Here is a 12,894-nt window from a genome sequence, read left to right as displayed (position 1 = left end):
GCACAGTACAGGCCCTTCGGCCCACGATGTTGTGCCGTGGAATAATCCTAATCCAAAAATAAAATAACCTAACCTACATTCCCCTCAATTCACTGCTATCCATGTGCATGTCCAGCAGTCGCTTAAATGTCACTAATGACTCCGCTTCCACGACTACCACTGGTAAACTATTCCATGCGCTCACAACTCTCTGGGTGAAGAACCTCCCTCTGACGTCTCTATACCTTCCTCCTAACACCTTAAAACTATGACCCCTCGTGGCAGTCAATCCTGCCGTGGGGAAAAGTCTTGATATAATGTGGAGTGAATCAAATGGGCCAAAGACTGATGGAGGACCACTGGAGGAGACTGAAATGGATCACCCACTTGGCACTTCTGGCTGAAGACTGCTGTGAATACTTCAGCATTATCCTTTGCATTGATATGCTGGGCTGTTCCATCTTTGAGGATGGGGATATTTGTGCAGCCTCCTCTTTCAGAGAGTTGTTCAATTGTCTACAGCCATTCACAATTGGATGTGGCAGGGCTGCAGAGTTTAGATCTGAACTGTTGGTTGTGGGATCACTTAGTTTGTTTATCATTGCTGCTCAGCACACAAGTACCTTCACCAGCTTGACTCCTCATTTGGAGGGTTGCCTGATTCTGCCCCTGTCATGCTCTCCGTTATACCAGGGTCAATCCCCTGCCTTAATGGTAATGGTTGACTGAGGAATATGCCACGACATGAGGTTATAGATTGTGTTGGTGTACAATTCTGCTGCTGTTGATGGCCCACAGCACTTCATGGAGGCCCAGCTTTGAGTTGCTAGATTTGTTTTGAATCTGTCCCATTTCGCATAGTGATGGAGCCACGTGACATGTTGGAGGGTATTTTCAATGTGAAGGAGGAACTTTGCCTCTGCAAAGACTGGCCAGTGGATACTCTTACCAATACTGTTATGGACAGATGCATTTGCAGCTCGCAGATTGATAAGGACGAGGTCAAATCTTGTTGGTTTAATGCACAGATTGCCAGGAAAGATAGCACTAGCAGATTCAGTTGAATAGATCTTTTAGAGACACACTGTCATGAGAGCTTGAATGGTTTCCTTTTATGCTGTTCATGCCCTGCAGTTTTGAGGCAATTTTTTCTTTGCATGATAGCATCAATAAATCTTTGCACAATGTAAAGAGATACAAAAGGCCTTATTAGAGACAAAGGTATTTAAAGTATTTTTCTAGAACTGCACAGAATTATACTAGCAAGTGCTGTAAATTCAAAAATAATTACATTGTGACAATACAGCTTTAACCGATTAGCTAAAAGAGCAGCTGCCCCTCCTTTTGCAAAGATGCTTACTCGTGCTGTACAGAAATAACATATCCCTCATATGCTTGGGGAATTTCTATAAATAACAATTTAAACTGACGATATACAATGTGGCTTTATAATCCTACCAAATATTCAACTGTTTGAGTGAAAAATAGCTCTTGAAATATAATCTAAATGTCAAATTTGTGGAAAATGGAAGGACCAGTGAGGGCTGAGTGCTTGATTAAAACAAATGACTCAGCCCTAAAATTGTGCTTTTATCCAACAAATTCCTGGATGAATCAAGAGGCCAATGGCAGGAAAGCTGCATGACCACACTCTGACTGCTACAAATGCACCAGTCTGATACAGCCCACAACACAGACATCAGAAGAGAAAAAGGAAAGCTTTGTAAAAAGGCCAGAACATGAATCAGGACAGCAGAAAATGCAGGAATTTCAACATGCAAGGTAAGCACACAGGCCATCAAAACCAGTGGCTTAAACCTTAATTAAAACAAAAATACATTTGCCAAAATAACTTGATTTAGATGTATGTTTGATTTAAAATAAATTAGGCCCTAATATTATTACTGGATCAGGCTATCACAAAGCAGTACTAACAGATTCCCTTGCTATATTCTATTTTATGTAGTAATTTATAATTGTACATGGTAGCAATGTACAACCTGCGTGGACAATAACACGTAATACAGTGCGCAATTCTTTTGAGAGACATAAGAAATATATGGGGAACTGAACCTATCTTAGATTGTTCCTAGATATAACTATAGAACAATATTGCCAATCTATTAAAAAGCAAACCATAAAAGATACCAGGTTATAATTACATAAGAAAAGGAAATTGTCCAGGATATTTATGGGACTGATTATTTGGTATGGGGAGGTGATGGCCTAATGGTGTTATTGCTGAACTGTTAATCTGGAGACCCAGATAATCTTCTGAGGGCCTGGGCTTGAATTCTGCCACAGTAGATGGTGGAATTTAAGTTCAATAAAAATCTGGAATGAAGAGTCTAACGTTGACCCTGAATCCATTGCCAATTGTTGGGGGAAAACCCATCTGGCTCACTAATGTCTTTTAGGGAAGGAAACTGCCCTCCTTACTTGGTCTGGCCTACATGTGACTCCAAGCGCACAGCAATGTGGTTGACTCTTAAACTGCCCTCTGGGCAATTAGGGATGGGCAATAAATGCTGCCCTAGCTAGAGACACCCCCCATCCCGTGGATGAATAAAAAAAAAGTAAATATTAATTACCCTACAAAGTCATGCCACTGGGGGAAAAGCAACCATTTATGGAAACTTCTATACATGAGTTATCACAGTAGGTCCAATTCTTATGCAGATTGCAACTGATTGGTTTTTAAATTGAAAGTTATACGTAAACCACCACATTTCTCCACGAAGAGAGCAGCCTTATGGTCTGGTAAGACTATAGCGACTTTTTTAATACTTTGAAAAAGAAAACATCAATAAGCATTGCTTTTGATGCTTGAGAAGAATTTACATTTGCTTTCACAGAGGATTCTTTCACTGCATATTGCATAATGGCTTTTTGTGATGACATGGCTTTTTGTGATCACATAATAGACAAAAGGGCTCAATGTACAATTGTGGCAGCTTGCACCTTATCAAACCAGTGCTGGACTGCACATTGTACATTGAGTTGTTGTTCAAAAAGGAGCTTTGTTAATGCAAAACCACAATGGTTAATAGCTAGATACCAGCTGAGGTGAGATGAAGGTAGAGGTCAATGTGTGAGGGGTTAAGGCAAATATGAAGAAAAGCAAATGTTGTGGAAATTAGAGATAATAAAGTGTGAAGCTGGATGAACACAGCAGGCCCAGCAGCATCTCAGGAGCACAAAAGCTGATGTTTCAGGCCTAGACCCTTCATCAGAGAGCTGCTGGGTCTGCTGTGTTCATCCAGCCTCATATTTTATTATCTTGGATTCTCCAGCATCTGCAGTTCCCATTATCACTGTTGTGGAAATTAGATTCTTTTTCCCCACTTGATTTTAAAGTTATCCTTCTAAGTCCAACAGACTGCGAGATGGTGTTCCAATGAATATTGAAGATAACCTTGCCAGAATATTCAACATATCCTTCAGCATAAAGGAAACTAGGGACATGTGTGGGGTTCTTTTGAAAACAAAGGTGGGAGCCATGACTAACTATAAGTAAGATCATATAAATAGGGGCAGGAGATGGCCATTTGGCCCCTTAAACGTGCTCTGCCATTCAATAAGATCATTGCTAACATTCCTCACATCCACTTTTCTGCCTTTCCCCCATTATCCTTGATTCCACAACTGATCAAGAATCTATCCATTTTAGCCTTAAACATACACAAGGACTCTACCCTCACAGCTCTCTGAGGTAAGGAGTTCCAAAGACTTCTGAGAGAAGAAATTCCCTTCATGCCAGCCTTAAACTGTTACCCCTTAATTCTGAGACTATGCCTTCTGACCCTAGACTCTCCCATGAGAAATATTCTCTCTTTTTTTCACCCTGTCAAGCCCCTTAAGAATCCTATGTGTTCCAATGAGATCACCTCTCATTCTTTTAAACTCTAATGAGTAGAGTCTTAACCTGTTTAACCTTTGTTCATAAGACAATCCCTCCATATCAGGGTCGTCTTAGTACCCCTTCTTTGAACTGCCTGCAATAAAATAATATCTCCCCTTAAATAAGAGGAGTTGATGGTCTAGTAGTATTATTGCTAGATAACTAATCCAAAAACCCAGCTAATGTTCTGGGGACCTGGGTTCGAATCCCACCACGACAGATGTAAGAATTCAAATTCAATTTAAAAAATCTGGAATGAAGAACCAACTGATGACTGTGAAACCCATATGGCTCACTAATGTCCTTCAGGAAAGGAAATCTACCATCCTCAATGAATAAAAACAGGAATTGCTGGCAGTATCTGTGGAGAGAAATCAGAGCTAACATTTCAGGTCAAGTGAACCTTTTACAGAACTGATGGTAGCTAGGAAAATGTTTGTTTAAATGCAGAATGTAGGGTGGAGGGAGGAGGTAAGGAGTAAATGATAGCATAAAGTTTGCTATCTCTGCTTGAGGTTGGGTGTGGCAGCCCAGGATATATACGACAGAAAGATTGTGGTAAGAACAAGAACAAAAGCAACAGTGATTTCAACCATATCCTGCTGAGCATTGAGATTAAAGTATTTCCCCAAACCACCCTAATTTTATTGCAGATCCTGGTTGAACAGATCTTCCTTGAACTCCAGGTTGGTATAAGACTGGAAGAATTACAATTGATATGATGTTCTCAGAAACAAGAAATGCTAAGACAAAGAAGATCACAAATTCTTGCATAGGGGGTCGATTATCCAAATGGCTGGTTTGGGATGATGAGTGACATTAACAACAGCGCCAGGGACACTGGTTGATTCCAGCCTTGGATAACTGTCTGTGTGGAGTTTGCGCATTCTCCCCACGTCTGTGTGGGTTTCCACCAGGTGCTCTGGTTTCCTCCCACAGTTCAAAGATGTGCAGGTTAGGTAGATTAGCCATGGTAAATGCGGATCACGGGAATAGGGTGGGATGCTCTATGGACAGTTGGTGCAGACCCGATGGGCTGAATGACCTTTATCTGCACTATAGGATCTATAACTCTAATTACTGCACCAGCTGAGATTACCATGAAGATCCTGCATTCTCAACTTTGTCCCTGCCCGAGACATGGTGCCCCTCAGGTTAAATTCACCACCAGACATCTCTTTGTAATGAGACAGAAGCCCTAATATCCTCGGAGATTGTGGTGACTTTACTTTCATATATTGCCTTCATCAATCTCCACAATATACCTGTCCATAAATGCAGGCATGGTCTACTTAAGCTGCTGGAGAAAATTGACTGCCTGCCAGAGTTGTCAATGTAATCTCCTCTTACCATGACAACGGTAATGAGTAAGACGAGCTATGACAGAGGCAAGATTAGAACTTTGAGATCTGCAATGGGGTGAAAGAGCTTTGGTCTTCTGGAGCTGATACTCTTTGGGAATATCTCCGTTCTGCTGTCATGTGCCTTTAGATCATCCACAGATGGCGTTTAATTAGATATCAGAATTGACAGAAAGCTGTTTAGAGTTGCTCTCTTATACTCTAGGACAAAAGTGCACCAAGTCCTTAACTGATAGCTGCTCTATGTTGACAATAACACACTAACATTTCATAGGAAGAAACACTTGCAACAAAAATGGACATGTCACATCTGTAATGACTTTTATTTGACCATATGGGTTGCATTGTAGCTTAGTGGCTAGCTTTGCTGCCTCACAGTACCCGGGTTTGATTCCACCCTTGGGGCAATGGACTGTGTGGAATTTGTACATTCACTCTGTATCTTCTTGTGTTTCTTCTGGGTGCACTGGTTTCCTCCCATAATCAAAGATTTGCAAATTAGCTAAATTGGCTGTGCTAAATTGCTCATAGTGTCCAAGAATGTGCAGGCTACATGAATGAGAAATGCAGTGTTACAGGCATGGGTGTGTGGGTCTGGATAGATGCTGTTTAGAGGGTGACGTGGACTCAAACTGCTGGGTCTGCTTTCACTCTGTAGGGATTCTATAATTCTATCACATCAGCAAGACAAATTAACTTATCCAGCTTGTTGCTAAACCTCCATCTGTCACTACTGAAAGAATGGTGATGGAGATAGTTGATATCTTTACATATCTAAGCTCCACAATCAGCAATCTGTCACTTGATGCTGAAGTCACAAAAAAGAAGTTGTTATGTTGAAGCTGAGTGCGAGAATCTGGAATAACAGCAACCTGATTGAGAATAACAAACTACCTCTGGTAAACACAAGTCTTCATCACACACCTCTACAATGATGACACCTGGGCAACAGGTTAGGCAAGAGAAAAAGTTTCCATCTCAACTGTGTCTGATGTATCCATGGCATCTCTTGACAAGGTCACCAACTCAGAAATCCAGGAGCTTTCTAATTCAGTACACAGTAAATTCTGAAACTCATCTGTTCTAGCTCAACCACATTCATCGAACAGACGAAAGAAGTATACTCAAAGAACTTAAGTACAGCGGTGAACTGTTCACTGGGCATGATTGCCTTGGTATCCATATCTGTTTTAAGGAAACCTGCAATCAAGTTATGAGCAAATTAGCTATTAACACTGACAACTAGCAAACTGAGATATGAGCAGAAACAAAAAGTTCAACTGGCCAAGAAGTGGAAAAGCTAAAACAAAGGCTAGCGAATCTTGCATCTTCTCATCCCACTGCCTTTCTCTGCAGCCAATGTGGCAGTGACTGCCTGGCTGGAGTCAGGCTCCTCAGCCTTACCCAATACTTACCATTGCCACTAATAGTTGTTGTTCAATAAAATCTTCGTAATGATAAACTTTGCTGTATGATATCTGGATTCTAGTGTACCTTGTGAAGAGGAAAGCAGTTATGAAAAGTAGGAAGTTTTAGTGATTTCACCTTGCTTGTTTGCTGTTTCCTATAAGCACTATATTGATTAACCTGAATCCAGTATCTATTTTCTCCTGTAAATGAAGTACAGCAGAATGAATATTGATAAGTACAGGTTTAATCACACACCAATGCACTCATTCATTCTGGTGGAGACCAAAAAGTACTGTAGTACCCAATCTACCAGATGTTGTACCAATGTGCCCTTCCTTGCCTTGAAATTAGATTACACGATGCCTTTTCTACAGGTAAAGTGTTGTCTTTCTCTCCTGAAAACAATTTAGACAACCACAACCGCAATGTCATGAATGAATTGCCCATGTGTCCCACAATACTGAAGCAGTCAAATCAATACAAGCACAAGCCAGTAATGTAAAACAGTCCCAACTTTATGAAGGAGAAAGTTACAATACCCTTTAATGCTAAACATACTATCTCTAATCCTATTTGACCCCTTTAAGTTATAATACTTCCCCAGTCTCTTTGTAGATTTGCACAGTCACTTTCTCTCTGGCTCTGTCTCTGGCTCTGTGAAGTTGCTTTCTTCCTCTCTCCCTCTGGATGGTCAGCTGTTCTCTGCCTCTTGCCAGGCTGGTCTCCTTGGAAGGCCTCAGACAATTCCAAGAGAGTGTTCAAGAGATTCCAAGAGAATAGTCTGCCGGTGACCCTCCTTTTTCTACCTTTTAGATGTTTTTGAGCAACTTTCTGCAGTTCTGGCCAATTAGGAAGATACACGTAATAAATGTAGTAGGAACTGCCGATGCTGGAGAATCTGAGATAACAAGGTGTGGAGGTGGATGAACACAGCAGGCCAAGCAGCATCAGAGGAGAAGGAAAGCTGACGTTTTGGGTCTGGACTCCTTCATTTTCTGAAGAAGGGTTCAAACTCGAAACGTCAGCTTTCCTGCTCCTCTGATGCTGCTTGGCCTGCTGTGTTCATCCAGCTCCACACCTTGTTATCTCAATCATTTAGATGACATGCTACTGTTAGTTTCTTTGTGAAACAGGACCTGGTGCCTATCTGTCTGGGCTCTCCTTTGTTTAGTGAATAAATTGTTGGTAAATCTGTCCAGAATAACTGTTGCTTTTATATTATGCTAATGTCACCTGGCTGCTGGGTTTGCATTGTGCCTGGATGCATGGGTTTTATGACTTTAGAGTTTCACTTGGCCAGTGTACGCAACAGCTTGTGCTGTTTGGCCAAGTTAGCAATCTGTCCGTGTTTTAGCTGCCAGGAGGCTGCTACCAAAGCAATAAGGTTTGGAAGCTGGCAATGGGCATTTGGTCTGTTAGGCTGTCTGTCATTCAATAAGATAATCTTCTACCTCAATTCCACTCTTCTGCACAATCTCAATTTCTCTCAATTCCCTTAGCACCTAAAAATCAAAGTACCTCTCCCTTGGGGATAAAAACAACTAGCATTCACAGCTCTCTGGGATAGGTTCACAATTCTTTCAGCGTTGTTTTTAAAATTAGTCAGGGATTTATTGCCCCATCTCTAGTCGCCCTTGAGAAAGTAGTGATGAGCTGCCTTCTTTAATTTGCTGGATCCTGTGTGCTCTAGATAAACCCATAATGTCGTCAGCAGGGAGCTTCAGGATTTTGACTCAATGGAATTGAAGGAACAGCAACATATTTCCAAGACAGGACGGTGAATGGCTTAGCAATGAACTTGCAGTTGGTGGTGTTCTGTGCTTTCCCCAGGATAATGTTAAGCTTCTTGAGTATTGGTGGAGCTGCATTGAACATAACTACCACCCTACGTTCTAGATTGCAATTCAGGGCAAGTAGGGGAACCCTATAAAGACTTTGAAAAATTGTATTTTTCAATCAGATCATCTTTTATTATTCTACACTGAATAGTCTACTCAATCTCTGGTCATAGGACGATATGTTCCATTCCTGAAATCAGTCAATTGAATTTCATTGACATCCTTCTAGGGCAAGTATGTCCTTATTTGGGCAGCAAACCAAACTATGTACAGTATTTCATTGGTGTGGGCGCCAATGCCTTGCATAATTGCGAGAAGAATTACTTCATCTTATACTCCAATCCCTTTGTTAAAAAAGCTAACATACTATTTGTTTTCATGATTGTTTGCTGTACCTGCATGGTAACGTTTTGTGATTCATGTGCACACAGGACACACAGGTACCTTGAATGCAAATATTTTCTTCTGTCTCTGCTTTTTCTGTTTCTCTTTATGTTTCCTACCAAAATGGATATTTTCACACATCACCACATCTGCCATTCTTGCCTACTCACCCAGTCTGACTACTTCCTTTGCAACCTCTTGCTTACCTTCGTATGCAATTTAGTGTCATCAGCAACTTGGATGCTTTCCCCTCAAGCCCTGCATCCATGTGTATAATATAGGTCATAGATGTAGAATGAGTAAAGAGGTTTCAATAATCGCAGCACATGTACATAAAGCATGTTCATTCTGCCCTTGGGAGTGTGCCGTCCACCTTCGTAAAGAGATGTCTGCAAGCATCCTCAGTATATGTCTGAAATTAGCAATAAACAAATAACACCTGTTTGAAGTTCCCCGCCCCATCTTTGCAAAATGCTGGGAGCAAAAACAGAACTCAGTTCTGAGGAAGGGTCACTGGACCCGAAACTTAACTCTGTTTTTTCCTTCACAGATGCTGCCAGACCTACTGAGCTTTTCCAGCAACTTTGTTTTTGTTCCTGATTTACAGCATCCACAGTTCTTTCGTTTGATTTTGCAAAATGCTATTCTCACTGAAATTGCAAGCAAGACAGCTACACGAATAGCTTTCACAGAGAGTGCTGGGGATTCTCACCAGCAAAGAAAGTATGAACTATTTTATTGACCTTATGGTTGAGCTCAGAGGGCCAGGAATGCATCTTCCAACTCCAAGTAAAATCTAGGGATCACAGCAGCCACCTACTGCAGCTCTGCTGATTGTGTTATTTGCTGGATTGTCTAAGGCCTGTGAATTTGGAAATGGATACAAGGTCCTTGCCAATATATTCCAGCCTCTAGGGAATTTCCCAGGCTGGGGTGGCTGTTCAGTTCAAGGAGGTGAATTGCCAATTAGATCAATCGCAGTGCCACTTGTACATCATTCTGTAGTTGTCCCAGTCCTTTACCAAGACAGAGTGACCACTGTGTGTGGGTGTTACTTCTTAAATGAGGCTGTTTCCTGTCAGCAGGTAAAGAGGCTCCATTCAGCATTGATTCCGCATACTAAGAAGATGAAAGATCACAGTGGGGTTAAAATTATATCAGAGGTAATAGGAACTGCAGATGCTGGAGAATCCGAGACAACAAGGTGTAGAGCTGGATGAAGGGTCTAGGCCCGAAAGGTCAGCTTTCCTGCTCCTCTGATGCTGCTTGGTCTGTTGAGTTCATCCAGCTCTACACCTTGTTATCCATAAAAGGTCACAGTGCTGTCTCTATATCCATCTGTGCAGGATTATCCCCTCCAAGCTAATATCCCTACTTAATAGATTTTAATTTATAACTTCAATCCAGGCAGTTGAGGGTGCCTCAGAATGGAAGCATATTCTTGTTTGTCTGTCTGCCTCAGAGCACCCACCTCTCACAGTCAGGCTGCCAGCTGGAGGTCGCTGGAGACCCTTTGATTGAGCTTACAGTACTGGTGGCTCATCTCCCTATCCTATCCAACAGCAAGAGTAGAGCGGACAATTAGGATGTGGTCTCGTGCTCTGAGGGTGTTGTGTTTCAGTGTTTGCTCAACACAAAATTACCAATGGGAGATAGCAAGAACTGCAGACGCTGGAGAGAGACAACAAGTGAGGAGCTGGAGGAACACAGAGGCCCGGCAGCTTCAGAGGAGCAGGGATGTTGACATTTTGGGTCAGGACCTTTCTTCAGAAATGGGGAGGGGGGATGGAGCTGGGAAATAGAGGAGGGATGGGGGGGAAAGGTAGGTGGGATGCAGGTAGGGAGAGTGGTGGGAATTGGTCAGTGGGATGTGGATGTGGATACATGGGAGAGAAGATGGACAGGTTGTGTCAGGTCAGGGAGGCGGGGTGAGTGGGAGGGTTGGACATGGGATGAGGGCAGGGGTGGGGGGAATTTTAAAACTAGTGAATTCAATATTTTGGCCATTGGGCTGTAGGCTCCCGAGATGGAATATGAGATCAGAGATGGTAAGAACTGCCCGGTGCTGGAGTCAGAGCCAACACAGTGTGGAGCTGGAGGAACACAAGGCCAGGCAGCATCAGAGGAGCAGGAAAGCTGATGTTCCGGGTTGGGACCCTTCTTCAGAAATGAGATGTTATTCCTCCAGTTTGCGGGTGATGTCCACAGTTTTAAAATCTGGAATTCACCAGTTTTAAAATCTCCCCACCCCTGCCTCATGCCATGTCAAACCATCCCTCTCATCCCCGCCTCCTTGACCTTACACAACCTGTCCAGCTTCCTTCCCAGTATCAGCCCCACCGATCCCACGGACCAATCCCCACTACTCCCTACCTGCACTCATCTATCACCATCCTGTCTACCTTCCCCGACACCACCCCTCCTCTATTTATTTACCAACTCCCTTCCACCTTCCCCACTTCTGAAGAACAATCCCAACCGGAAATGTCAACTTTTCTGCTCCTCTATTGCTGCCTGGCCTGCTGTGTTCCTCTAGCTCCACACAGTTGTCTCTTAAATTTACCAATCTCACACCAGCACTGGTAAACTAACCGTAGGATCTTTGTATTTGAAGATATATTATAGGATTGCTCAGCAGGCAGAATCACTATAATAAAACGTTCAACAACTATATTTACCAGGAAAGCACAGCTGTAACTCCCCTACACTACATGCTGAAGTTAGATGACACAATGGCTGATAATCACATGTTCTACATCTTGGTTGCTTGCTTATTAACATATTTTCCTCTTAAAATGAGAACAAACAGTGGGCTGCTGAAGTAGGCACCCTTAAAACTGTGGGCCCAACAATAAGGAGCTAACACGCACTGGGAAAAACAGACAATGCATTTACATTACGTTCCTTGCTGATGAAACTTGCTGTCTCCCAAACAAACACAAAAATTTCTGGAAAAGTTCAGCAGGTCTTGCAGAATCCTGGTCTGAGGAAGGGTCACCTGAAACTTTAACTCTGATTTCTGTCCACTGATGTTGCCAGACCAGCTGAGCTTTTCCAACAATTTCTATTTTTGTCTGATTTACAGCATCTACAGCTCTTTTGGCTTTTAATTTATATTAACTTATTTTTATTCAAGTCATGGAATGCAGGTGTCACTAGCCGGGCCAACATTTATTGCCCAACCCCTGATTTTTATTTGCTATCTTCTGAGAAAGTGCTTAGGCCACTTTTGAATACTGCATGCAGTATTGGAAAGATGTTGTGAAAGTTGAAAGGGTTCAAAAAAGATTTACAAGAATTTTACAACAACAACAAAAACAAAGTGGCTGGAAAAGCTCAGCAGATCTGGCAGCATCTGTGAAGGGGAAAACAGAGTTAATGTTTCATATAAACTGACATTTTCCCAGCCACCTGTGGAAGAGTCACCCGACCCAAAACATTAACTCTGTTTTCTCCTTCACAGATGCTGCCAGATCTGCTGAGCTTTTCCAGCAACTTTGGTTTTGTGCCTGATTTACAGCATCCGCAGTCCTTCTGGTTTTTACACAGTTGTTGCCTGGGTTGGAGGGTTTGAGCTATAGGCTGGGTCTACTTTCCCTGGAATGCTGGAAACCGAGGGGTAACCTTATGAAGACATATAAAATCATGAGGGGCATGGATAGGGTGAACAGCCAAGATCTTTTCCCCAGGGTGGGGTGTCCAAAACTAAAAGGCATAGATTTAAGGTCAGAGAGAAAAGATTTAAAAGGGACCTAAGGGGCAACTTTTTCATAGAGGATGGTGTGTGTATGGAATGAGCTGCCAGAGGAAGTGGTGGAGGCTGGTACAGTTACAGCATTTGAAAGGCATCTGGTTATGTACATGAATAAGATGGATTTAGAGGGATATGGGCTAAATATTGTCAAATGGGGCTAGATTTATTAAGGATATCTGGTCAGGATAGCTGAGCTGGACTGAAGAGAGAGATAATGGGAACTGCAGATGCTGGAGAATCCAAGATAACAAAGTGTGAAGCTGGATG

At 42.4% G+C, this 12,894-nt stretch overlaps 1 protein-coding gene across 2 annotated transcripts in view; it reads left to right on the top strand.

The window, feature by feature from the left end:
• tmem117 (transmembrane protein 117) overlaps positions 1 to 12,894 on the top strand; it is a 557,403-nt gene that overhangs the window by 6,109 nt on the left and 538,400 nt on the right. Inside the window, exon 1 of one of the 2 annotated variants that reach the window (XM_048548381.2) lies at positions 1,367 to 1,761. The exons of the other annotated variant lie outside the window; for it this stretch is intronic. Within the exon in view, the coding sequence (XP_048404338.1) occupies positions 1,719 to 1,761 (43 nt within the window). The 5' untranslated portion in view covers positions 1,367 to 1,718. Of the gene's footprint in view, positions 1 to 1,366; positions 1,762 to 12,894 lie in introns of those variants that run through there. 2 annotated transcript variants of the gene reach the window in all.

Source organism: Stegostoma tigrinum, chromosome 18 (assembly GCF_030684315.1).
Source record: "Stegostoma tigrinum isolate sSteTig4 chromosome 18, sSteTig4.hap1, whole genome shotgun sequence".
Lineage (NCBI taxonomy): Eukaryota > Metazoa > Chordata > Chondrichthyes > Orectolobiformes > Stegostomatidae > Stegostoma > Stegostoma tigrinum.
The sequence above is the reverse complement of the archived record's forward strand: the minus strand, read 5'-3'. Positions and strand labels throughout refer to the sequence as shown.